The sequence below is a fragment of the Takifugu rubripes genome, chromosome 15 (genome assembly GCF_901000725.2).
Source record: "Takifugu rubripes chromosome 15, fTakRub1.2, whole genome shotgun sequence".
NCBI lineage: Eukaryota > Metazoa > Chordata > Actinopteri > Tetraodontiformes > Tetraodontidae > Takifugu > Takifugu rubripes.
The window spans coordinates 10,902,149-10,927,408 of record NC_042299.1 but is presented as its reverse complement, the minus strand read 5'-3'; the positions used below and the strand labels follow the sequence as shown (position 1 = coordinate 10,927,408).

At 46.6% G+C, this 25,260-nt stretch overlaps 1 protein-coding gene across 1 annotated transcript in view; it reads right to left on the bottom strand.

Annotated features, from left to right (window-relative positions):
• rtn4rl1a (reticulon 4 receptor-like 1a) overlaps positions 1 to 24,800 on the bottom strand; it is a 50,487-nt gene extending 25,687 nt beyond the window's left edge. Inside the window, exon 1 of the mRNA XM_011611430.2 lies at positions 24,305 to 24,800. Within this exon, the coding sequence (XP_011609732.1) occupies positions 24,305 to 24,317 (13 nt within the window). The 5' untranslated portion in view covers positions 24,318 to 24,800. The remainder of the gene's footprint in view (positions 1 to 24,304) is intronic.
• Between the last annotated feature and the right edge of the window lie 460 nt (positions 24,801 to 25,260).

Genomic DNA, 25,260 nt, shown 5'->3' with positions numbered 1-25,260 from the left:
TCTGCGCGGGCCCGAGGCAACAGACGGATGCGGAGCAGCAGGCAAACGGCAGCTCGCTCGGGCGGGACGCGGAAATTTGATGCTACTGGATTTCAGAACTTCTTTTCAGGGCCTCATGCAGCTTCTGCATCCCAGCTCTTCCTAAATGGAACAAACCAACTGTAAAAACAGCTGCACATCCGAGGGGGGGGAGCGGGCTTTGCTTCCTGTCGGCGCGTTAACTGGGACCGAGCCCCGACCTGCTCACTTCCTGGCAGCAAATGAGAGCTTAGACATGAAAGCTTCAGCTAAAGCTTCCACAGCGTCATTAAGTTAATTAACTTCATCTGCAAACTACAAATCATCCGTCCTGGTAATTACAGCGGAATAATGAACGGTTTTATCGATAATCCACGCAAACACATTTAGTGTGTAAAATAACCCGGATTCAGGAGGATCAAAGGTCAATGGTTTGTCTCTTTTACATAAGTTCTGCTTCTTTTATCTTGCGTATGTGCACATGATGGTGTTCATGGAAAAACAAGTCTAATAAACAATTGTCCCTCGTTTTTCCTGTCAGGATTTGACAGTCGCGCTGATTTTGGTTTAAAAAGGTGATTTTTGTGATTTTGCACGTGTGTTTTTAGAGTACGTTTTTTGAGTAATTCTAATTATTTCGTCAACTTTCTCTGAGTGGATTCTCTTTATTTTTCATTTCTGCTTTCTCGTCCCCTTAACAAAAAGAATTTGAATTTTCATCCAGGTTTTCTGTGATCGTTTGTTCCAGATTGTGAACCACTGCATAACTAATTAAACTCATGGGAACTTTCAAAATAATGGCACTTCCTGCTGAAATGGTGATGATGGTGATGGTGGTGGTGGTGGTGATGGTGGTGGTGATGATGGTGGTGGTGGTGGTGGTGGTGGTGGTGGTGGTGGTGATGGTGGTGGTGGTGATGATGATAGTGGTGATGATGATGATGGTGGTGGTGATGGTGGTGGTGGTGATGATGGTGGTGGTGGTGATGATGATAGTGGTGATGATGATGATGGTGGTGGTGATGGTGGTGGTGGTGATGATGGTGGTGGTGGTGATGATGGTGGTGGTGGTGATGATGGTGGTGGTGGTGGTGGTGGTAGTGATGATGATAGTGGTGATGATGATGATGGTGGTGGTGATGGTGGTGGTGGTGATGATGGTGGTGGTGGTGATGATGGTGGTGGTGATGATGGTGGTGGTGGTGGTAGTGATGATGATAGTGGTGATGATGATGATGGTGGTGGTGGTGGTGGTGATGATGGTGATGATGATAGTGGTGATGATGATGATGGTGGTGGTGCTGATGATGGTGGTGATGATGGTGGTGGTGGTGATGATGGTGGTGGTGGTGGTGGTGGTAGTGATGATGATAGTGGTGATGATGATGGTGGTGGTGGTGGTGATGATGGTGATGATGATAGTGGTGATGATGATGATGGTGGTGGTGCTGATGATGGTGATAGTGATGGTGGTGATGATGATGATGATGATAGTGATGGTGATGATGATGATGATGATGATGATGGTGGTGTTGTACTGATCCACTTGGGGCTCAATAACGAAACATTTTTTGGGAACAGCGGGACGTCGGTGTGAAAACGACCTTTCAGATGTAAAATGTCATCACTGATCTCTTTAACGAACATTTATCATAATTACATGGATTCATGTTCGGAATCATTCCTGACCCATCGATGGCCGTGGAGATGAAGCGTCCTCCGGAGGACCGGGGACAGAACATCCTCGGAATAGACCTGATGGCGACGGCGCCTGTGTTTGAACTGAAGCCATCTGCCTCCCTCGTTTGCTCTTCTCACAATCGCTGCTGTCAGCTCAGCTTTCCGTCACCTGGACTTGACGTTTAACGTTATTTTTCCCGGGGAAACGGTCCAGCGAGAGCATAGATGTGAGAGCATAGATGTGATCCCTCGAAATCTTTCACTAAATGTTAACGCATTAAATAAATATCTGATCAGCTACGACTCCTAGTTTCCTGGTCCCACACGTCCGGTCCAAGGTGTTTACGTACATGTACATGTATATGTGCTGTTAATGCACAGCTGCAGCTATGACAGCTCTTCTTTTAAGACTTCCCCACCTGCACGATCTCACTGGTGCTTTATCAGAAAAGGTCTAAATGTATGGAGCTGATATTGCAGAAGCATTCTATCCTGCCACTTGAGCTGGAAGCTCAACAGCAACAGTTTTCAGGCTTCTTTGGAAGAGTAGAAACTCCGTCAGAATCTCTCCTGATTTGTGTTTGAATTTTCCTTCCGGCTGTGTGTTTCTTTAAAAAAAAAATCCATCGCTGAATTCAATATCAAAGGCTCGATTTTCATTTGATTCTCTTTGTGGGAACTCTTTCGCTGCGCGATGGGACTCCATCACATATAACCTCTGCTAATCTTACCTCTGTGTGGGGGAGGGGCCTCCACGCGTTGTTCATATATGCCTGGAAATATATCTACACGGGGAGCGGGCGCCCATCCGTATAAACGCGCACACAGGGTGGGTAAACTGTGTGATTGAAAGAGCTTTCAGGGGGTAATTAAATTTCCCAATGATCCGGCCGAGGCCCTCAGAGAACTGACACACACACACCCACACACACACGTAAAAAACAGACTAGAAACACGCAGCAAGGTTATATTTCATGTTGACAAAGACAAGATAAACACTTTGGCCTGTATAGATCATTAGCTCTTCGCAACCCTCCTTCAGCACTCCTGATTTCAACGTCCCAAAACATCCCAAAACACACACACACACACACACACACACACACACACACACACACACACACACACACAAGAAGTTTGTTCTTCCAGGTGCAGCTTCTGTTTTTCTAAGCGCTTATAGATTTCTTTCACACAGAACTCTGTGTTCAAACGCAGACACGATGATGTAAGAAGAAACAGAATCCTTCAGAATCTCTGTGTGGGCTGATAATGGTAGAAAAAACACACTTGTTCTGTTAAGTGCTTATTTGTGCCTTTCTTAGGAGTTGAATCCACATTTAGGGCTGGATTCCCTTAATAATGATCTTAGTTCAACCCAGAACTCGGGGTAATATTTTCTAAAACGATAATGCACACTTTATAAACATTTAATTTAAAATCCAAAGCGAAGAGCACAGTAGCATCTGCGCTCACGGAGGCCGTTGCAGGTTCTGCTCAGGTGGCCGCCGTCAGTCGCAGCGTGAAAATAAATGAGCGACGTTATTGAGACACATGATGTCTCTTTCAAATTTAATCGAGGCAACCAAACACAATAAGGGCCACCCACCCTGGCTAAATGGAGTGCAGCAGCTGCACTGAGGGAAAGAAAGCGGAGGTCATGAAAGGTCCAGTTCGGTTCGATCTCCGATTGGCACGGCAGCCCATCTGGGCCAGCTTAAATGAAGTGCGGTCTCCCATGTGAGACAAAGGCCGAGCTAATCGAGTGGCTCAGGTCCAGTCGAGCTCAAGCGCCTCTATCTGCTGATGTCAGACAAAAGTTGCTCCTGTGTGGAGTCAAGAGGACCTCCAACGTTCATTTAGGCCATAACCTGTGCAATAACCTCCTTGGAGCTGCAGCCTTTTCCCCTCTTCTTTTGCTTTATTTTTTCCACCTTGCCTGTAACTAGACAGGTGTTTTTGAGCTAAACGGTCGGTGCAGGGCAGGAAGGATTAGTCAGGCAGAAGTCAGATCGAAGCCTGGGAGAAGAAAACAACTGCAGCTGATGACAAAGTGTGTGAAAAACAGAGGAAGGGAGGATGGCAAATGGAGGGCAGACACAGAAAATGAGATCAATGAAGTCACACGTTCAGCAGACCAGGGGCGCCGTCACGTGCACAAAGTGAAAGAGGCTCTAATTGAGAACATGTGACTGATGGAAAGTTGTGATTATGACATTGTGTTTGAGGTGGGTACTGCGGCACGGCCTGAAGCTGTAACATATACATTTTTTTAGAATAATCTCTTTGTTATTAGTTTTGCTTCATGAATTATTCAGGATGTCCAGAGTCAGAATATACAGAAAACATAAGCTAAAAGCTCTCAGCCTCTGTCCTCAGGCACAATGGTGCTCTGGGCTGAATGCTAATGTCTGCGTGTTCATGGAGACAATGCTAACCCTCGCACACATTTATTAGGTCATATTTATTAGCGCTGTGTAAAACAGTAATTTTCGAAAAACCAGAAAAGTCTTAATTTCTTAGTGCTAATTTATTAAAGTTAAACCAGCAGGATTATTCAGTGACCAGTAGTTGTGAATGACCTTTTAAAGAGACAGTTCAACAGGCGTATAAGCTGGTAGATGCTATAATAGCCAAACACGTACGAAAGGCTGCTGTGGCAACTGCAGATACGGATCTAAGGAAGGGAAATGGATCCCCACTGGTGCTGGCAAGAGAGCGTGACACCAGTATGAGCCAAATCCAAAACCGTTCTGCTCTCACAACATATTATTCTACCAGGCAGAGACGGAGCCGGTGCTGCATGAGTGCAAATGTGGCATAAGTGATGCATTTTTGTGATCATACGAGCAAACGGTGACAAATTTGTCGAGTTTAGATGCCATGAGAAAACATGTGTTGGACTCTTTCCTGCGTGTGCGGCTCCAGAAGCCCGTGTGGGAATGAAAGCAACAGTTTTTCAGTGTGCCCGTCAAACCCTGCAGGAAATGCCCCCGCCATGCTTTTCGGTGATCTGACAGTCATTTGTATTCAGATGTGAGTTTGTCAGCCTGATGAGCAGATCATCACCTAAAATCTAAAATCTATACAAGGTTCTCCGTCTTTGACATGACAACAGGATCAGTGGGACTCGCTCAGGCGTCAACGATTCACTGACGGCGGCATTGACAAGCTGCCGGCTTGACTTATAGCTCCGTTTTATCGCTGTTATCTGGCAGAGGTCTGCAACTGGAGGAACCTCTGGTTGCACCTCAAAGATGGATCCACTGGGGGGGGGGGGGTTTCGGGGTGGTGGCGGTGGAGGCTGTCAAGCCACTCATGTATGAACAATGGTGGCCTTTTCCACAGTGCTGGGTGCTGCTGATGTGCCCGGGCGAGAATACTTTCTTTTGTTTTGCAAATTCTGGATTTGTCTGACGGGATTTATGCCCGCGTGCTGCTCAGCGCTGACGTTTTTCAACTTTCCAACACTTTGCAGAGACTTTGAAAGGAAACAGTGTTGTGCAAAAGCGTCTCATGGCGAACCGTAGACAAACGTCCCTGCATGTACGTGTGACTCCTATTCAGGCCTGCAACGCACACGCCAATTATTAATGCAAGCCCAGCAGCATGTGGCAGAGTGACACATCGGAGCCTTTTTAAAGATGTCAGTCCCAGTTGTTGTGGCACAGTCAGACACCGCAGGCCACGGTTCCTCCATCAGACGGAGAGAGTCTGTGCGTAGATTAATGGGAGCAGAATACCAATAGGAGGCACGCTGACATCCAGCTTCCAATCTTAGTCTCTTTCAGAGTTGCTGTAAACTGTGATGCACCGCGGACCATTAGCTGCCAACACAGATGGATGTCACATCTTCGGGGGTTTTGCAGATGATGTCAGTATTTAACCATGTGAAAATATAGATTCAAACCTACACGCGGGCTCTGAAAGCTTACGCAGCGCATCCTTCCTTTCACACTCGAGCACCAGAAAAGTCTATCAGGCAATGTTACTTTGATTAAACCTTCCTCTCCGGTTTTGACGTCTGCGTTCTGAGCTGAATCCGCTCTGGCTGTACAGCATAAATAAAACCCGGCGACTCCTAAACATGCGTGATTTGAATAAGATCTTTGATGTCACATGTTGATGACCCCGAGTGTTTCCGCTTCACGCACCGCTTAGTCCGAGACAATCAGCCCTAAACTTCTGAGCAGCAGCTGCAGCGTAATGGCTTTCACTTCTGTGTGCACGTGAAGATGAGCACTGTTACACAGCTGCCTCCTTCCTCCGCCTTCATGCCTCTTTGTGTGTTGCTACCTTTCCTTTGTATTGCGGCTGCGGCCGTCTTTCAGGCAAAGGGCATTTATTTTATTTTTATTTTTTTGAACCTGTCGGATTGTGGGACTAGTTTGGCCTTGTGCAAAACCCTTTTGGGTGTTGAAACATCTATATCAGAGGGAATTGTCTCCTGCAGTGTAAACTCTTCTATCCAGAAGACGTGTGCTACAAAGTGCAAGACGTTTGTGGGCATTAGTCGGGCTGCCCGTTGTTATTTGTAGTCTTCCTGTTCTGCTGATCAGCTTTGTCTTAATACAGTTCATCTTTTATTACCAATAGAGGAGCATCACCATCAAGTGGGGGTTCTGGAATTTAAATGTAAGTTTTAAAGCACCAGTGTTGAGATTTATGATATTTATGGGCTGGAAATGTTTGTTCTACAGCACAGCTGGTGCAACCTCCCATATTTTAGCATCAGCTAAACACAGCTGCCTCCCTTTGTGACGCTTGTTTTCCTTCCATTTCTTTTACCGAAATGAACCCCATCACCACAACAGCCCTCGCAGTTTAAGCAGCTCGTTAGTTTGGGAACAAAACCTTCTTTAATTTGCCGTGTATTTGTGCTGCCTTTGAAAAAGCCAGCAGACAAATGGAGTCCAGGAGTCTAATGTGTCGGGGAAGTGAATATTTCATAGGGTAGAAACTGCTCAACGCTGTGTGAAAATGCAAAATCTTGGTGGAGGAATTCCACCAGTCGCATCGAGGCTAAATTGTCCTTTTATGGACAGTTTCTTCTGAGCAGATCTGGGGGGGTGGGATAGGGGTTTGGACTAAAACCTCTGAGGTTGGCATCATCTTAAATTCGCTGCAACCAGTCCAGCATGGTCACTGACCGAGAAGACGGAGGAGACCAGCATTTGGTGGGGGGGGGGGGGGGGGGGGGGGTGCATGATTGCATTATATTCAGTGATGTGCAGAAATAGACAGAGCTGCCACCACTGATGGCGTCCTGGTATATTTGTCAAGTGACACGAGTATGTCGCCATATGTGTAACACATTAGAGACGGTAGCTTCTTTCATCAAATAGACTGATGAGGTGAAACCAAGGAAAGCCATTATCTCTTATAGGGTTCCTTACTAAATATCAGTCACAAAGTTAAACACACACGCACACACACACACACACACACACACAAGCAGAAGGCGTCCCTGATGTGTTGTACCTTCAGCAGAAGCTGCTGCTCATTTCCTAGTTGAGATGGTGGCCCCACCTCACACATTCTCTCTACTACATTCTAATCTATGAACAATCCTCCTCTTCCATGTTCCGCGGCACGCGCGTGCACGCGTATTCTGGCGCCCAGGCAGCAGAGTTTACAGATCCCAACGTGCCGAGGTGAGGCGTTGCGCTGCCGCAGCTGCCTCACTGTTTCCTGTTTGCGTAGATTATTTATGTTGCCTCTTATAATTTGTCAACAACGACATCCCGCCGTGCTCGAACATGTCTGGCGGCATGACAAAGGAACTGGGTAATCCCACTGTGGTGAAGAAAAAAAATGTTTTCAAAGAAAGTCAGAATCCCATGCGGTGGCAGCGGCGACGTCTCTGCTTATATTGGTGTAATTGTCATGTTTCCATCTGGGGCGTAAATGCCCGTGCATGCGTGGATACACACAAACGTGTGTCAGTGTTTGTCAAATTGGTGTCCTGGTCCAATCCCGGATGAGGGAGGAAGATAAGAATGATGATTACGGTATATTATTTGAACGATGGGATACTTGCTTTAAATAAAGATGAGGACAGAGGTGATTGTAAAATGACTGTTTCTGGGGTGATAATCCTTGGAAGGGGGATCAGACTGTTAAATATGACACCAGAGCAATATTCACCTATGTTTCCATGCTGCGCCTCATCCTGCTTTTGTCTTTACAGGATTATAGGCGTGTTGTCACATCACATAGATAACCCTCTTACTTAAAACTCCATAAGAACTGCTTTAAATCCCTATCTGATGTAAACATTGGCAGCAGGATTGGCCTCCCCAGATGTGCAGGTCCTTAACAGTAAAAACAGAAAGTCGCGGTGACTTGGACCAATATGTCCAGTAAAAGCTCTCCTCTTCCTCTTCCTCATGTCCAACGCAGGTCAGACACGTCTTCATCTACTCTGTGTTGTCGTGCAGTGAGGCTGACACAGATTAGGGCGAAATAAGAAACGCGATTTCATAAGGCCAATCCGGTCCGCTGCCGAAAGCTCAGCTGTTAAGCATCTGTGTACAAGAAAACACTCTCACAGAGACTGTCCTCGCTAAAACGAGGCTTGTCACAGACCTGTTGAATGCTTTTTTACATCAGAACATTTTTGTCCATTTTGATTACGTGATTTCAGGATTGGGGAAGCTGGAAAAATGAAGGTGGCACATTTAGAGCACTTAAACGGATTGCAGCTAATCTTTGCTCCTCGGGCCTCCGGATACAAGCTTGACAGACTTTCTGGTAATTTTATATATTATTTTTGCTGAAGAGCATTGCAAAAATCACATTCCTGTGTAATCCTGTGTACACACAATAAACTGGCAACTGCATTCCTTCAAAAGGCAGTTTATGGGTAAAGATTAAGGTGTGAGTGCTATGGAAGACTCGGCAAATCCATCTTTGTCCGATTTTTCCTCTGAGTAGTTTCAGAGTGTGTCATTCTATCCACAATACTGTTTATGGAGTTTATTTTCCACGGCACGCTGCACATGAGCAAAGATTCATCAGAGTGAAGGGTAACTGTAATGTGGAGGCAGAGGAAAAATAAAACGTTAACAGCATAAAAGCCACTGGGGAGTGCAGTGGTGTTTCTCAGCTACTTAATATGCTGGGAGATTGTTAAAGTGATGTAAACAAATACTAATACTCTTCGGATATGAACACATGGATGAACTGCGTAATGTGTGTCAACAGCTGCTCACACTCAGTGCAGCATCTCAACAGGAGTTCCCAGATTTAAGTTCAATATTTAGACCCTCATTTTAGCTTCCCGCCCGCGTTAGCTAGGCACTCACCACATCCTTCACTTAAATAATGGGAAATTTGTCCTGCTCCTATTGAAGTGTAGCTGTCAGGGATGATGTGTGGAAACATCAAAGCTTCTGCAGCCCCATTTTCTTTTTACACCTCATCAATTCTGCTCCAAATCCCCCCCCCCCCCCCCTCCTTCACTTGCTGTGGTTTTAAATTCAGCGTCTACTTAGCCTCAGTAACAAAGATAAATTGAGTTTGGTCTTTCTGTGCATGAGGTGCACGTACAGATGATGTGTGCAGCATGGTGTGTTTAAGATGGGATGGGATTAAAGCAAATACCTGAAAATAACTGAAAAATTATTTCAGGGATTTAATTAACAGGCTGAACTTGCACATTTTGCCATCGACTCTATATAATTATCTGTGAATATGCTGGAACTGTGACTGAATCCTGTTTTTTTTCAGGCTTTTTGTGACTGATCCCCCTCCCTGGTTGAGAACAACCCCTCAGCGTGTGTAAGTTCATCAAATCAATAGTGTAGGATCATGACCTCACTCCAGGACCACAGGTGAAATGAACACTTGTAACTATCTGCCTGTACTGCTGGATACTTGACCAGCGGGGGAGGATGAGATGAATATGTCTGTACGTGAGCATCTGTAGGCATGGGTTCCAGAATAAGCCTGAACAGAAGAATTGCTGGTTGAGGCGGTAGATTATTGAATTTGATCTCAGTCACAGAATCAAAGCACTTGTGGAGAGAAGTCGTGTGGTTAGGATCTGGGTCGGCCTATCGGTCTGGATGCACCAACGAGCCAATGGGTTTTTGTGCTTTATCCACAACTCTGAGGTTGGGCAGGAAGCTTAAGGTTGGGGATACAGGAAAGTAAAGAGATAATAGTCTCAAGGATAAGTGATATCGGAGTACAGAGTAGTAATCTTAGCCAAGGTGGGCTAACCCTAGCAAGTACAGAAGGCTCCAAAGGTGGTCCAGGCAACAGTAGCTCATTCGGGTACCGCTGATACAACAGCATTTTCAGGTGAAAAACGCAACTCGGAAAACACTAGCTTCACTTTCAGCACATTTGAGAGAGAAGAGGAAGCAGCCACTTTAGCTCCCTGGGGAGGAGGGCAGAGGAAAGGCAGCCTTTGCCTGAAAGGAAAGAGGAATGTTGTCATTTGGAACCACTTTGACTTTGAACAACCAGGCGGACAAACTAAAATTTGTTGTAAGGTTTGTAACGCAGTGGCCGAAACCTCACGGCAACACGACCGTGCTGGTGAGCTTCCGCTCTGTGCTGCAGAGCCTGGAGAGAAGCGCTTCTACAAGAGCATGGAGCGCAAGGTCGGCCGTATGGCTCACAGAGGAGCGTTGTCCTTCCTCAAGTGGTGCAACAACTCAAACTCGCCTTGTCAGGAGACACTCCCCCTGCAGACTGAGCAGCAACGCCTTGATCAAATCAACAGAGGTGTCGGCACCACTACGGCCACCCAAGAAGCACCTTTTCTGTTCACTCTGCTGCAGGCAACCACCACTAGAGGAAAAGGCATGTCTCCATCTTCCAGATACTATTGTCCCTCCCCGAGTGCCTCCTCTTGGAGGCACTGTCCTTCCGTGGATTGATCGTCCAGCAGTTTACACTTCACGTCAGCTTGAGCCTGTTTAATCAGGTGGAGAATATCTTCCAGCTCCATCTGCTTTATTATCTCTTCCATGGCTGCAGCTCGGAGATCCTCAGTGGGATTTGTGCCAACAGAGCAACATGTTTGCCTACTGGTTCCACTACGGGCGAGTAAATTCCTGCGGGACGACCGACTCAGTTTGCTGCTTTGATGGCTGCTAGAGCGGGGAAGGGTAGCAGGTGGAGTTGGGTGCACATATGGCTGCACTCCAACATGGTAGACCTCCAGATGGGCAGGTAGGCGGTGCTGGGTCTGTGGGCGGCTCCGACACTCCACTGTGTCTGATGCCGCATCGACCGTGATCATCTTAGGTTGCAGTAAAACTGCCTCGAAGGACCAGTGTTCAAGAGTAAGCCTCGGCAGAATCCCTGGTTGAGTTAGCAGATTATGGGCTATGGTTCCAGTTAGAAAATGAAGGAGCTTGTAGAGACGTCCAGACTTGCCTGCTTAGCACAATCTGGGTCGGTCTATTGGTCAGAATGGATCTACAAGCCAGTGGGTTTTCATGCTAGTTTCGCAACTCAGAGGTTGGGCAGGAAGCATAAAGTTGCTGTTACAGGAAGGCAGAGATAACAGAGATAACAGTCTCGAGGATGAGAACAGATTACCGTTATTACCCTAGTTAGTTGATACATTACAGTACAGGTAACAAAGTATAATGGTTTCTTTGTGGTCAAAGCCCTTTAGCCTTGCTCATTTAAAAAGATCGGGTTAATGTCTCGCAACTCCCTATCAGTGTATGAACGTAATAATTCGAGAAACTGGCATGACCAGACGGGTTGAGCTGGTCCTCAACTGCAGCTCTGTCTGCACCAATAGGCAAAGTTCTCATCCCTGGCAAGAAGAGCTCAAATTTATGGTGAGCTATCTATCTAAATGACAGCCAACATGTTTTCTTTTGTCTCATTTCCCTCCCCCAGTAGATCTTCTTAACTATTAACATTACACTAGAGTGTTGATATTTCCTTTTTGATCCTGATACATTCAGCCCGGAAAGATTGATGTCGGGCCAAAGTCAGCCGTCAGCAAACGCGTAATAATGAATTTCTTCTGACGTTTACGTGAAATGAAAGCATTTTCCCCTTTGTTTCAAGTTTTCTCTCTTCTTTTCAAGGTCACAGGGATGGCCCCGCACGTACTAGCGGGCCCATTAACTTTGTAGTCTTGCATTTCTTTGATGTCCTTCCCTCTCGCCATCTTCTCAGGCTGCCCCTCAATCCCTGCAACACTTGAAGCTTTTTTTTTTTTTTCTTCTCACGGCAGTGCTGCTCTGCTCTGCCCAAACAAGTGGTAATGAGGCCAGGCCTCCATTTTCAAGACGTGCTCCCGCATGCTCATCCACACCCCGACCACTCTTGGGACGGCAACCCCAGAATTCCCCGTCTCATTCCCTCTTCTTTCCAATCTAAAAAGTGGGTCGTTGACACGGATCACGGATGACACATTTGCCGAAAAGTAAAAGGTTCCATGCCCAGAATCTACTGGTGTTTTCCAGCAGCCTGCCCTACCTGGCCTCGGAGCAGCAGATGTTCAGGAGTTAAGCTGTAATCATTCCGCTTAAGCTTCAGGCAACAGCTGTGCTCATGTGCTCTGAAACAGCTGAGTCTATTTCTGCGTCCACACTGGGGGAGTTTTCGGGGCTCGGCCTCCATTCCTGCGAAAACACTCCCGTCGCTCCGATACTCCTCCGACTGCTCATTTGCATCCATCACTGTCAGCCGGCATGACGGCGAACATCCGTTTTCATCTCTTCAGATCATCCCCTTTTTTTCCCTCTTTTCTTTGTTCGACACCATCAATCTTACTTTACTCTCAGCCCCTCCGAGAAGGCGTCTTTCCACATTTTGGTTTTTACCCATAGCGTCTGTCTCCGTGCATTAATTGGTTTGTCCATAATGCATAATTCGACTGCAAGCTTCGCAAGCTTCTGCTCAGAAGAAGAACTGATTGTTTTGGGGGGGGCTCCCCCCGCCCACAGACACCATGGTGACGGGCTCAATCACCAGACGCAGGAACATTTAATATGAATACTCGCTTATTTCTTGATAGAGAATAAATCTGCAGTGAAGTTTAAAAGACTAAAAATACATGACTACTTTTTGGGATCCCTTCTGTTTTATGACAAAGAGATGCAGTGATTTTCTTTTTTTTCCTCAGAATACTTTACGTCATTTAGTATTTATTATGATGGCGCCGTTACACCGACTACTTAGCAATTAGGTCCACGCTCGACTGAGCATCTGTTTATGCACCAGCGGCTAAAAAACCCAGGATAGAACAGTTTCAGTGTTTCTGAGTGTAAAAGCAGACGCAGGTCTTGGATAACAGACTTCCCGAAGTGGATCAATGATGTAACCTTTCCTGCTCGAAAATATAGCTCAAATGACCTTCAACTCCAGTAAGGACAACAATAGTTTTGACACTAATTAATCTTTAAAAGCAATTCAATCATATTCTCTATCTTTTTTTCATTATCATTAATTGGAAATATACACAAGAATAATAAACAATAGAAATAATAATTGTGGTGATTGTATCATGAAGTACCATAAAATTAGGTTATATTAAATTGTACTTCATGACACAATCACCACAATTATTCTTTCCATTGTTTATTATTCTTCAGTATATTTCCAATTAATGATAATGTTAACAAAACGTAAGTGGTATTGAAATACTAAGACGCACAAATGCTGATTATAAGTTGCTAAATTGGACTGTTGTCTTTGTATACAGGATGAAACATCCAGTCGGTGTAAAGTTTGACTGTTTACCACTCCTCTGTTGCATCCAGCTGTGTGTTTCTGGAACATGAAACATTCTGCAGCCAGTGGTTATAAACATTGTTTTTCTCATAATAATCCAAAGCCCTTAAATCTTTCGCACGTCAAATTAACATTATGCAACTGTGACTAAATGAGCAACGATCAAAGCTGCAGCCAGCGTGACCGTAACATGCACAAGCCTCATCAAAACGGAGCACGAAACGCACGGCCCCTCATTACACCAGCGAGAAAACAAATGTGAGATAAGCAGGAAACATTTAGAACGCCAAGTCGAGGGTATTTGCACAAATTCTGAGGAGAAATGGCCTCATCCAGTCTGCTGAACGTGCGCTTTACATATTAACGACTCGTTTAGAAATAAACTGATGCTCGTCTTCAGATAAGAAGCTTATTGTTGAGTCAAACCATCTCATAATTAAAGCGAATACGAATAATCCCTCGAAAGCAAATAGTATTACTGCAATCTCACTAATGCTTTTACTCTTTTACATATGCAACCCTCCCTTTGTCATCCTCTGATATCTCTTTCAGGCTGGAAAAACAATCCTAATCAGATAATCCAGCCATGAAACATCCCAAATGCAACCTGAAGCGAACAGTGTCACACATTCAAGGAAAGGGGAACTGCGGAGCAGCGTCTACCAAAATGGATTGACTTTCTCTGCCCCGTGGAGAAACATTCAATTAAAAAATACAAGTCTTAGTGGAGAAAGCCGAGCGTGAATCAGCCTGAACAAAGTGGAATGGATAAACAATAAGCTGTCAAAGTGATGAAACATGCCTGTCGGGGGGGGGGGGGGAGTTGGCACAAATGGACCAAAGTACTCACAGGTATACACACACCCACACACACCCCAGGAAGTGATGAGACAGCTCCCGTTTTGAATTGGAACTGTCCATCTTAGGTAGGGCCATAAAATTCCCCTCAGAATCACAAGTCTGGACCATAAAATTCCCTGTGATAAAGGCAATATATGACAACCCGCCACCTCTCCCGACCCCCCTCACCCATCTACCCTCTCTCCGGCTCTTTCTGGGAGATTACAGTGGATGGCGTCCCATCCGCTTTGATGTGAGCAGAGCGGGGGCTTAACTTTGCTCCAGCCTGGCTGACTGACTCCGATTGCGGAAGGTATTACCATGCTAACCCTTTAAGGTAAGTCTGCGCTGCCCTCGCCCCCGGACCACAGGGGCTTGCAGGCTAACAGGGAGGAAGGTTGGCAGAAAGGATTAATTTAAATGCTGCTGCAGTGTGATTGTGAGGTTGTGTGTTAGCATCTTTACATGCTTAATCCAATTTATTCGACCCTTTTTGTTAAATGCCTTGTAGTTATTAAAACGCCAAATTGGCAGCATAACAACTTTCATGGGACTGTTGAGGAGAATTGCATGTTATTGCTGCCCTAATCACTATGGAGACGTGCAGTGACCCATCACTTCGACACTAAGCTCATACGTGCGAGTTTTACTTGATTAATAATCTGGCTGATTTGAATCGAAGTGGCATCTTCAGCGATATGGGTAGGAGGGTAAATACACACGTGACTACACGGGAAGCCTTTTCATCAATGTCTGGGGAAATGCTTGTGAATTGGTATCTGCCGAGGATGTATGTGTTTTGATTTATCGGCGTACCGAGCGCATGAGGTCCCAGAGACAATCAGAGGAGACAGATGGGTAGAAAACGGGGCAGGTTTGAGGAGGCAGAGGAAAATACGGACCAAAATGTAGCAGGGGCGGTGAGCGAGAGGCCTGACATTCTCTATTAGTGTCGCATTTATGACACTTTCAAGCCTGTGAGAGAGGAGCAATAACTACGGCCTTACATTTATTGTGTTTCCAGCACTGTTTTAGTGAATAAGACCAACTTGTACTTTTGTTTTGTGTTAGTTACGGGGGGGGGGGTCACAATCAATGTTGCGTTCTCGGAGGCTGCACATACACGGGGTAAATTTCCATGTATATGAGGGAGTCTATAGCGGCTCCTGGGGCTTGTCCAGAGAAATTAGTTTTTGCAAGTTCTGAGTTAAGTTCTGCGTCAGCGAATGTCTGCCAGCGATTCTGTTCAACCCAAATATAAAGCTTTTGGGATTTCATAGGAGCTGAGCGCATTTTAAACTTGAACAAGAAATAAGTGCAGTTCCATTTTACAAGTGACTGAATGGTGCCGCGTCCTGTCCAGCTGATCCAGGGACTGTTGAGTGAGCACAGTCGCATCACTCCAGGTGATACCAACAAAATGGCCGCTCTTTTGGGGGGGGGCAGGGACCATTTCTCAAAGTTCATCACAGGAATGCAGAAATGGAGGCGTTAGACGAATATGGCTGCTAGATATTGTGGTCAGGCTGTAGCACCCGAGAGAACAACACAGATGTGCACAGTAATGGTGTTTGTTTTATTAAGAAAGGTCAGCTAACTCATCCTGATTGTAATGTTTCCTCTGGCATTTGATCTAGTCAATTAGGAGGTGTTAACCACCGACCCGAAGGCCGTGTGCATGTGCTGGCTGCTCCAAGCCTTTCACAGGTTACTCTGATTAATACTGGTTGAGACTGGTTGTGACAGTATTGATCTCGATCTGTTGAGTAATCAACCAATTTGAGATCATCTTTTCCTCCAGCTTTTTCTATCGCCCTCCGCCATTACTTTTAATGAGCCAGCACCTTCTCCTCACCCTGGAGCTCACTAATCAGCTCCTCTCTTCTCCCCACTTCTTGCATTTTCCTGCTTTACTTCTACTACTTCATTGGTCAAAATTGTAAAATCGTTTTTCAGTTTTTATGGTAGCTTTTTAGAAATCATGTGATTCTAGACATTCAGTATCGACTATTTCTGTTGCAAGAACATAACAAAAGAATGTTTCTGCCGAGTCACCACAGCAACAATGGGACGGTTTTGACAGTTCTTTTTTTTTTCCATATTTCCAACTCCTATCTAACTTTCTCACCCTTGCTTTCTTTTTTAACCTCACAGCACATCTTCCATGCCCCCTCCTCACCCCCCGCGGTGATTAAGTGATGGTTGGGCTGGCCCAGCTGGTGCAGCCGGGCAGGCATCCCGTCTTTATGACAGCTGTACTGCAGCGCAGCCAGAACCTCACTGGAGCAGGGGCATTGTTGTAATCAGAACAAATACCCGGGTCGTACGAGCTCTCAGGAAGCCTTAGCTAGGCGTCGCATGATTAGCTCCTAAACCACATCGCGAAATATCAGGGAGAAAGGGTTCTGTCCTCGGAATCTCAGGTGCATTCTCGCATCTTTGCGCCTCCTCTGCACGCATGCCCTCCGTTAACCCACACCTGCAGCGACCACGTGACTGTCGTCTGTTGTGTGTGGAGCCATCTGCTACATCTGCACATCTGCTGGGAATTAAAGTTCCCAAAGGACACATCCCAGTTCACAGGGCACCAAAACACAAACACGCACTTATCAGGTGGGGTGTTGCCGCCAGCCACGGGCGAGCAGACACATCTGAGGTAAGCAGTTTTCTCAAATGAATTTCACCAAGGTGAAGGCGCAGTGCTACAGCTCTGTTATGAGCTTGGTGAACTCTGCTAATATCGCTATTAGCCACTGACTTGGCGGGAGCGTTTTCTCCTCCGCTCTGTGTACTTGTGCATCAGTTTTAGGTCATGCTGGCAGCTTAAGAGGATTAATGCGGAGGGTGACATCTTCACCCTTTCCTCCTACTCTCTGTGAGACGAGCAAACATGGGTCTCTGAGTTGTACTTACTGTCCTTTTAATAGGCCCTCACCCTCCATGTTAACTGCATGATCCAGATGCTGCAGGGAAGGGTCTCCAGTAAACACCAATTACATGAGCGGCAGCACGCCCATAAACCAGCTCCACCAGCGACGGCTGCACCATCTCCCAGCAAACACTGTCACTCTGAGCGTAATATCGACCCTCAACCACTCATGAGTCAACGGCAACGGTGCTGCACAACTGTGAGTCTGACATAAATGAGGTTTATTCCCAGATGATGGAAAACTCAGTCTGGATTATTACAGCTACAACCTTGAACCTACTATTTCTGAATTACTGGACATGGAATAATGGTGTCAGGGATGGTTGAAACCCTGCCCTCTGCTCTCTCTCGCTGGTGCTACACAAACAAGAATGATGGCTGCAGGTTTTTGCTTGTTAATTACTACAAAAATATCTGCTTTTCTGTCCACACCAGCTTAGTTTGTTCAACATTGTCCTGCTCCACAGCCGGACCAAAAGGTCATCCTGGGCTTCCTCTACAGAGTCCCCAGTTAAACATGATTGTTATGTAAGGCTGAAGTGTCACACACATACACACACACATTAATATACAACCCACAGTTGTACAGTAGATTTTAAAATTAATGAGACTCAGGATACAAACAAGCTGTGGCAGCAGACAAACAACCTGTCCCTCATCGCTCCATCTTCAGCTCCTGTCGAGCACGCATCAAACACAGACTCCCACATAAGAGACGGCTCTCCCACTTCCAACCATTTCATGCATCAGTCTTTTTCTAACGCGGTGTGCCGGGGCACCCATGCGTGGGCTTATTTTGGGATGTGAAGTCATCTTTGTCCCTGCTTGGTTGAGGGCTAATTTTGGAACTTGGATTTAACAAATTTAAAAATGGAGCAGGGTGAACTTTAATAAACCGCCGGTGGGATCTATTAAATGCTTGTGAGCGTGTGTGTGTGTGTGTGTGTGTCTGTGTGTGTTGACATTGCATTTTACTCACAATCGATAATAGTGCCCATTGTTTCAGCAGCTGTTGTCCATTTAAGCTGGTTAACTGGACTGTTTGCTTGTCTTGGAGTGTCGTGATTGTTTAAATCAGTCCATCAGATACAATGGTCAGCGATTTGCATTCTTTCAATGTCCAGTTAACTTGACATCACAAAGCACAACAATATTCAATAGGAAGCTAAGAAATTAGCAACCCAGAGGTCAAATAGCATGACTCTGACCAACACTGCAAATGTAGACATTCAGACTGGTTCTGCTAGCAAAGGGCGGGACAGGATTTCTTCTGACGACTCCTGAAGCCGGCGTTTCCTGTCTAATCTGCAAAAGTCTGCACTACTACTTCGAGTTGTCTGTGACTTCTTGATGTCAGATCCTCATCACGCCGAAATGCTTTTGCTTGGCCCTCCTATCGTGCCTCTGTGATTCAGTCTGTGGGGCAGCTCAGGGGCTCGTGTGTTGTAAAGCTAAGAGCTGCAACTCTGGGTGTAAGCACCAGTCAGGCAGATGGGCTTGTTAATGCAGTGATGGAGTTATGTAAGACCTGCTATTGCAGCCACTCCTGTCTGTCTGTACGGTTGCACAGAGAGGGCCAAAAAGTGTAAACGGGAGGCGGTGAGAAAGCCACAGTGTTAGAGGAGATGGTGTAAGTCCTGTTTTTCGTTGTGATTAATTAGAAGGAATTACCGGCGGTGCCATTCCAAGCCAGTATTGTCCTCATGCTCCAGTAAGCGTCTCTATAAATTAATGGTAACGTTTATTATGGGCTTAATGGAAGTACAAGTACCGAAGTGAGTGCCTCTGACGGTAAGGCGGCCCTGAAAGATCACTTTCCCGACAGCCTGAAAATCTTCGGGTTTAGTGTGCTTTAAAACCCAACTGAAGGTCACACGCTGACCTAAAAGTGATGCCAGGAACACAGCAAAATGAGCCTGTTTATTGGGGCGAGGATAAAAACCTCTATGTGCATGTTTTATCTGCACAAATCCTGTTTCCATGGTAATATTCACTTGTATTTATATTTTCAAGGTTGACGAGACTCAAAACCCAGAAAAAGAGCTTTGCGGTAACCATGTGCAAAGATGTGCAAGACGAGTGTGCAGGCGGGGTTTTGGGTGGAAAAGCAACAAGCCACTGTACTGCTGAGAGCCCAGGACCACAAATGCCTCATCAAAAACCAAAACAGCCATCAATTATTCAACAGGTACAGAGTGAAGCAGCGAGAGGAGAAGACATGGGAGGGGAGAGATGGATCCTGCATGGAACAGTGTGCAGAAACATGTGATACGGAGCACGTTTGATGACCGTGCAGTCTGTGCAGTGGAAAAAGAACGACCCCGAGTCGATGCTGAGGTCACCTAAAGCTGCGTTTAGAAAGGCTGCAACAGCTCAAATAAAACACACGTAGGTTACTTAAATTTTCCTGACTGAGCCTGACAGTAGTGGGACTGTTTTGTCTCCGTCCCCCACTCTTTCTGGAGGCGAGAAAATAGTTCCTGGGCAAGAGAGCTAAGAGAAACTGTAAATCTGTCCTACACACACGCGCTCACACACACAATCAGCCGCTGTCAACTCAGTTTTCACTCACCACTACCTCTCTCTCCCTCTGCATTCTCTTATCCTCAAGGTGAAGTCTGTTTGCAGATAGTCGCTCAGTTCCCTCCCGTATCCATGGCTCTGTACCTGTCTCACATTCCTCTCGTGCTTGTGCATCACACTGTAGCTCTGAGAGTCCGTCGTCTTCCAGCTCTGACATTTACACTAATGAAACGCATGCAAACACACAGCCGCAACCTCAACTTTCACATCAGCGCTTCAACCTAAAGATTAATGAGTTACATCAAGGCGCCTTCCATTTCCCCCCAAATGTGACACCCCCCTCCACAATTAAGCAATTTGAAATCCAGTGCTGGGAGCAGGAATGATTAACGTTCTTTTCACGATAAGCTCGTGCTACCCGAGGTTTCTGTAAGCTGTGCACATGGGCTCGTGTGCACATGCATGTAATGTTTGCAGACCTGGCTACAGCTGAAGGAGACCCTCAGAAGTCTCCAGTTTGGGATTAATGTCCCATCAGACCCAACGCTCGACCCATCCAGACGCGTTCTGCTGCGTCAGCATCAGACTGGTTTCAAGGTCTTCCTTGGTTTTTCTTTTTTTTTGCACCTTGGTGGACACGTGTCATCTGATTTCACTGTTACCAAAACATCGGTCACATGAACATCCGGGTCAAGTCAAGAGAAAAGACGAGCAGAGAACCTTCTGAGCTTGGTTGGTGCAGGAGATTGAACAGCATGTTTGCAAGACTGTACAATGCACCGTTGTGCTGTAGGGAGCCGATCACACTGAGCGCTTGATAGGGCAGAAGAAAGGAGTTCTCTGTGACTGACCTTGATCAGGCTGGAGGAGCGGCTGCAAAGGTCATTGGTATGCACGGCCCACTCCGCTGTGTGCGGCGATAAAGGCGGCGATGTGGTTCATCGCAGTGACCCGAGGTCTAAACTGGAGTCGGTATCATGTGAACTCCGCTCCTGTCATCAAGTCCCAAGTGGATTTAATTGTTGCCTATATCCACGGAATCCCCACAAAGTAGCTCTATTGTGCGCCGCTGCCTAATCTCTATAATCTGCCGCTGCCGCGGGATGGAGGGAATGCGAAATTTGGATCAATCTCTGCACTGTTATCTCACAATTTGGTGATTCACGAGCTAAATAAACATTTTGTTGCTAATCCACGCGTCACGATTATCCACCGAGGCAATCGAAGACGCATGACCGCAAATAAAACATTTAAAACGCTCAAAAAAAAAAATTCCCTTCCACAATAGAGCTCGAAGTTTTCGTAATTAAGTCAGACAAAGAGAAAGCATCGGTCTTTGGTGAGATTAGGGCTCCACCGGGATGAACAGCGACTCTTCATTATACCGGCATCCATTGATATAGATCGGTGAACTTCGGTGAAGCCATATCGAGTTTGCACAAAGCTCAAAGTCGCATCAGAACATTTCTCGACTTCACATTTTGCACATTTTCATGGATTACAGTCCATTCTTGGCAGGACTGAGAGAGAAGGCGAGAGGATGAAATCAAATTAAGAAGCCACGATAAGGAGAGAAGATGAAACAGCGCGGTGCCTTTAGGAGTTCACATTTAAGTGTGTGTGGGGGGGGGGGGGGGTCTACTTTTGGTAGAAGTGTTTTAAAACTATTTCATGACACTGTTCCTCAAAAAATGTCAAAATCTGCAGTGCAATTGTGAAGCTAACGTGAAACTCAGCTGTTCCGTGTGAATTAAACTGGAGTGAACTTGAGATTAAGCGGATCAGATAAATCTCTCTGCAACGGTTCTGAGCAAAGATTGAGCGTCCAGAAAAGGATGGACGAGCATAGAACGGATTAGAATTTGAAACGTAGCAGCAGCTCCAAATATGTCAATGGTGTAAATACTTTGACTGGGAAAAGAGAGCAAAGTTGCGCATTGTGGATTAGTAATGCTGAGGACCCTGAGGAATAATTAACACATTCATGCGATTATTTCCATATGATAACCACCGGATGCTTGGTATTGGAATAAAAGCAGCAACTTGGAGAGTTGAGCTGTGGGAAATTATATTGGCATTTCATTAATCAATTAGTGGTTGCAGCTCTTGCTGGTAACAAAAGGAACCATATGCCACTGTGTTGCAGAGTGCCCCTTACACGCTGCGACAGAGCATAATTAAGCCTTTTCTTTTATGGCGTTTGTAATAAAAGAGCTTTTCATCAAGAATTTTCCGGATTTGGCATGTGAGTTTTTGTTCTCACGGCAGCCCACGTGCGACTGAAGAAGTGCAGATAACGCAGGAGATGACTGAAGAGCCAGAAACAGAGGCAAAGTCAAGGAAGGGTAACAAATCCGGCTTCGTGCGCACCGGGAAACAAAGCTTCGGCAGCTGCCCAAACCGGCTAGCTGGTAGCCAACCGGCCTGCCAGGCCGCGCCGCTCCGCCTTTAGGCTGAGGCTGGCAGGCGAAGCCCAGCCAGGTGTCGAGATGGAGAAAACGAAAGAGACACGGAGAGAAAAGGCATTTTCATTACACAGTAAAACACCTATCACCCCCCCGTCTCATTCCACAACGCAGCGATACGGTGGCTAAAGGTGACAGACGTTGATAACTTTTTCTCAGGCCGCCTGAACACCTGTGGATTTTTGTTGCTGCCGCTGTGCTGCGAACATGTGGTGGGAGATAAAGAGCAGTGGGGGGGGGGGCAGTCAACATCACGTACATGTGGAGGGGTGGAGAGTGCCAGTCATTGGCAATGATGGAAACATTCAAATGAAAACTTGTACCCCATCCACACACACACACACACACACACACACACACACACACACACACACACCAACAATGACAGGAATAATGAGTGTCCTGTCAAGCCCATTTAGGTCCCACCCTTAACAAGAACATAGTCCATCTTGGGTTCTGACACGAGTCCACCCTGTGAGCTAATGGATGATGATGTGCGCTGGTGTACAAGGCGTGTTCCAGTCCTCAGCATCTGGCCGCATCGAGATGACAAATGACAGGCTTCAGCCTCGCTATCAAGGAATGTTTTCTATTATGTTCGCAGGGCTTAGTCATCCATGAGCTCCACTCTTTACGAAATATTGTAAAAATCTCACCATAAAAATCTCATTTTTAGTTTTCACTGTATTTGATTTTCTCTTTTTGGAGTGAAGGAGTAGAAACAAATAGGTGCTTTTTAAAATGTGCATTTTTACTTTCTTATTTGTTTACTTTCTCCTGTTTTTGCAGCCTCCTGCTTCACACAGGAGGGTGCTTTTAGTTCCTCTGTGCACAGTGGGGAGGATGGAGGCTCAGCAGTCGACACACACTGACAGAAAATAAAGCTGGTGATGCTTTGACTGTACCTTAAAAAATAAAATAATAAAATAAGCACTGCAGGAGATTTGCTGTTCTCTGCAGCCAGACTGGAATTGGAGGTCCTGCCCCTTCACCCGGACAACCAATCTTTATCAAAGCTCTCTCTTCAATCAGGATGCCTCCCCCCATTGGTGGTACAGCGTAATTCACAAAGCAATGCTACTGCTGCCTACCACCAGGGGGCAACGGTGCCGCTGCAGGCTGTTGTTTAGCATTAACATAAATTTTGACTTTGATTTATTAAGCAATTTAACCAAAAGCAGGGCTTCTGTGACTAAACTGGGCTTGGACAAGGCCTTATCCGTCAGACTGGTACCACGGTTACTTGGGAACCAACATTTGTTATGCTCAAATGAGCCAGTGCTTCAGCAACTTTGGTCCTGATTGGTTGGGATGCTTGTCAAATTGTTTAAAGCAATAAATGCAGCTGCCAATAACGGGATGAAGCGCCCTGTTTTTGTGATTCCAGACATCTGGATTAATTTACCCTGGATTAATTTTTTTCAAGCAAGGATTATATTTTTGATCCGTGTGTTTCCTATTGTCGCACCACTTGTATATTGATGACGACGGAGCATCACTGCCAACGCGCGCGCACACACGCACGCACAAACACCCCATGGTATCGTGAAACTTTACGCATTTGCTCAGGGTCGTGTTAAACCGCCCGGTGCTGGGCGCGCTCCCGTGGAGCCACCCTCTCCTTCTCCATGTGCAGCCAAAATAAATCCCGCGGTTTTTCTGGCAGCCCTCCACGCGCCATCAAACCCGCGCTCACTCGAGCCGCGCACGCGGACCAACAAACCAGCAACTTTTCCGACAACAAACGCATCAACAACTCCAGTTATCCGGCTCTCGCGCGCCAAGTCCCCCCCCCACCCCCCGCGCGAGCGCAGAGACACGCGCAGTGCCACGGCACCATCCGTCCTCGTGCTGGTAAACGGAACAAACTGCAGTGCGGCACTGATCCGCTATTTTAAGGGGAATTTTAAGAAGTGGGTATGGATGAATATTTAATTGCTTTTCCATCCCAGCTGTCAGGACGGATAAAGAGCCGCGTGTTAAGTTGTTCCAAAGCAGCACGAAGGGTCCACGCTGGCGACCTAATTTACAGGGAAAAGAACCAAAACTCCACATATCTGTTCCAATTCGCGCTGACACGAACGCAGGAAGCCAAGGCACGACAACAGCAATTAAAGCCTCTTGTTGTTCCTCTTACCTCGCCGGAACATATTGGCAGCGGCTGTTTGGACCGTTTAGTGGTCTAGCATCCTTGTGAGGGTCCAGTTCTGTCCTGTTGGGAACTAAATCGTTATTTGGCTTCCTGCTGGCGGCGGGGCAGCTTTCAGCGACGTCTCCCCGGCGGCTGCTGTCGCGAGTGAAGGCGGCTGGAGGGGGAGAAGGATGGGAGCTGTCCTGGAGGAGGGTCTGGTGGTGGTTTCAGGGCGAAGGCAGGAATCAAGTTTGCTCATCCGCGGGTGGAAGCACGACGGGGGGCGGGGGACCTTGTCCGGGTTCAGCACGCACGGAGGCTGTTGGAGCGACGCTTCAAGTCATCGCCACCTGGTGTTGAATAAGTAGGAAACTTCACCGCTTTGATGAAGTAAAACACGCAGCTAAGATCGTGTTAAAACGGCCCAGAAAACAAAGGAAAGTTCCAGCGCGTCCTGATCATCTTCCTCCAAGTCCTAAATGCGCCGTTCACCGTCTGAGCGCTCTCTCTCTCTCTCTCTCTCTCTCTCTCTCTCTCTCTCTCTCTCTCTCTCTCTCACTCTATGTCTCTCTCTCCATCTAACTCCCTGTGTCTCTCACTCCCTCCTCTCTTCCTTTCTCTGTCTGTCTGTATGTATGTCTCCTCTCCCCTCCTCTCCTTCTCTCCTCTCCTCTCCCCTCCTCTCCCCTCCTTCTCTCCTCTCCTCTCCCCTCCTCTCCTCCCCTCCTCCTCTCCTTCTCTCCTCCTCTCCTCTCCCCTCCTCTCCTCTCCTCTCTTCTCCTCTCATCTCCCCTCCTCTTCTCTCCTCTCCTCTCTTCTCCTCTCCCCTCCTCTCCTCTCCTCTCCTCTCCTCCTCTCCCCTCCTCTCCTCTCCTCTCTTCTCCTCTCATCTCCCCTCCTCTTCTCTCCTCTCCTCTCTTCTCCTCTCCCCTCCTCTCCTCTCCTCTCCTCTCCTCTACTCT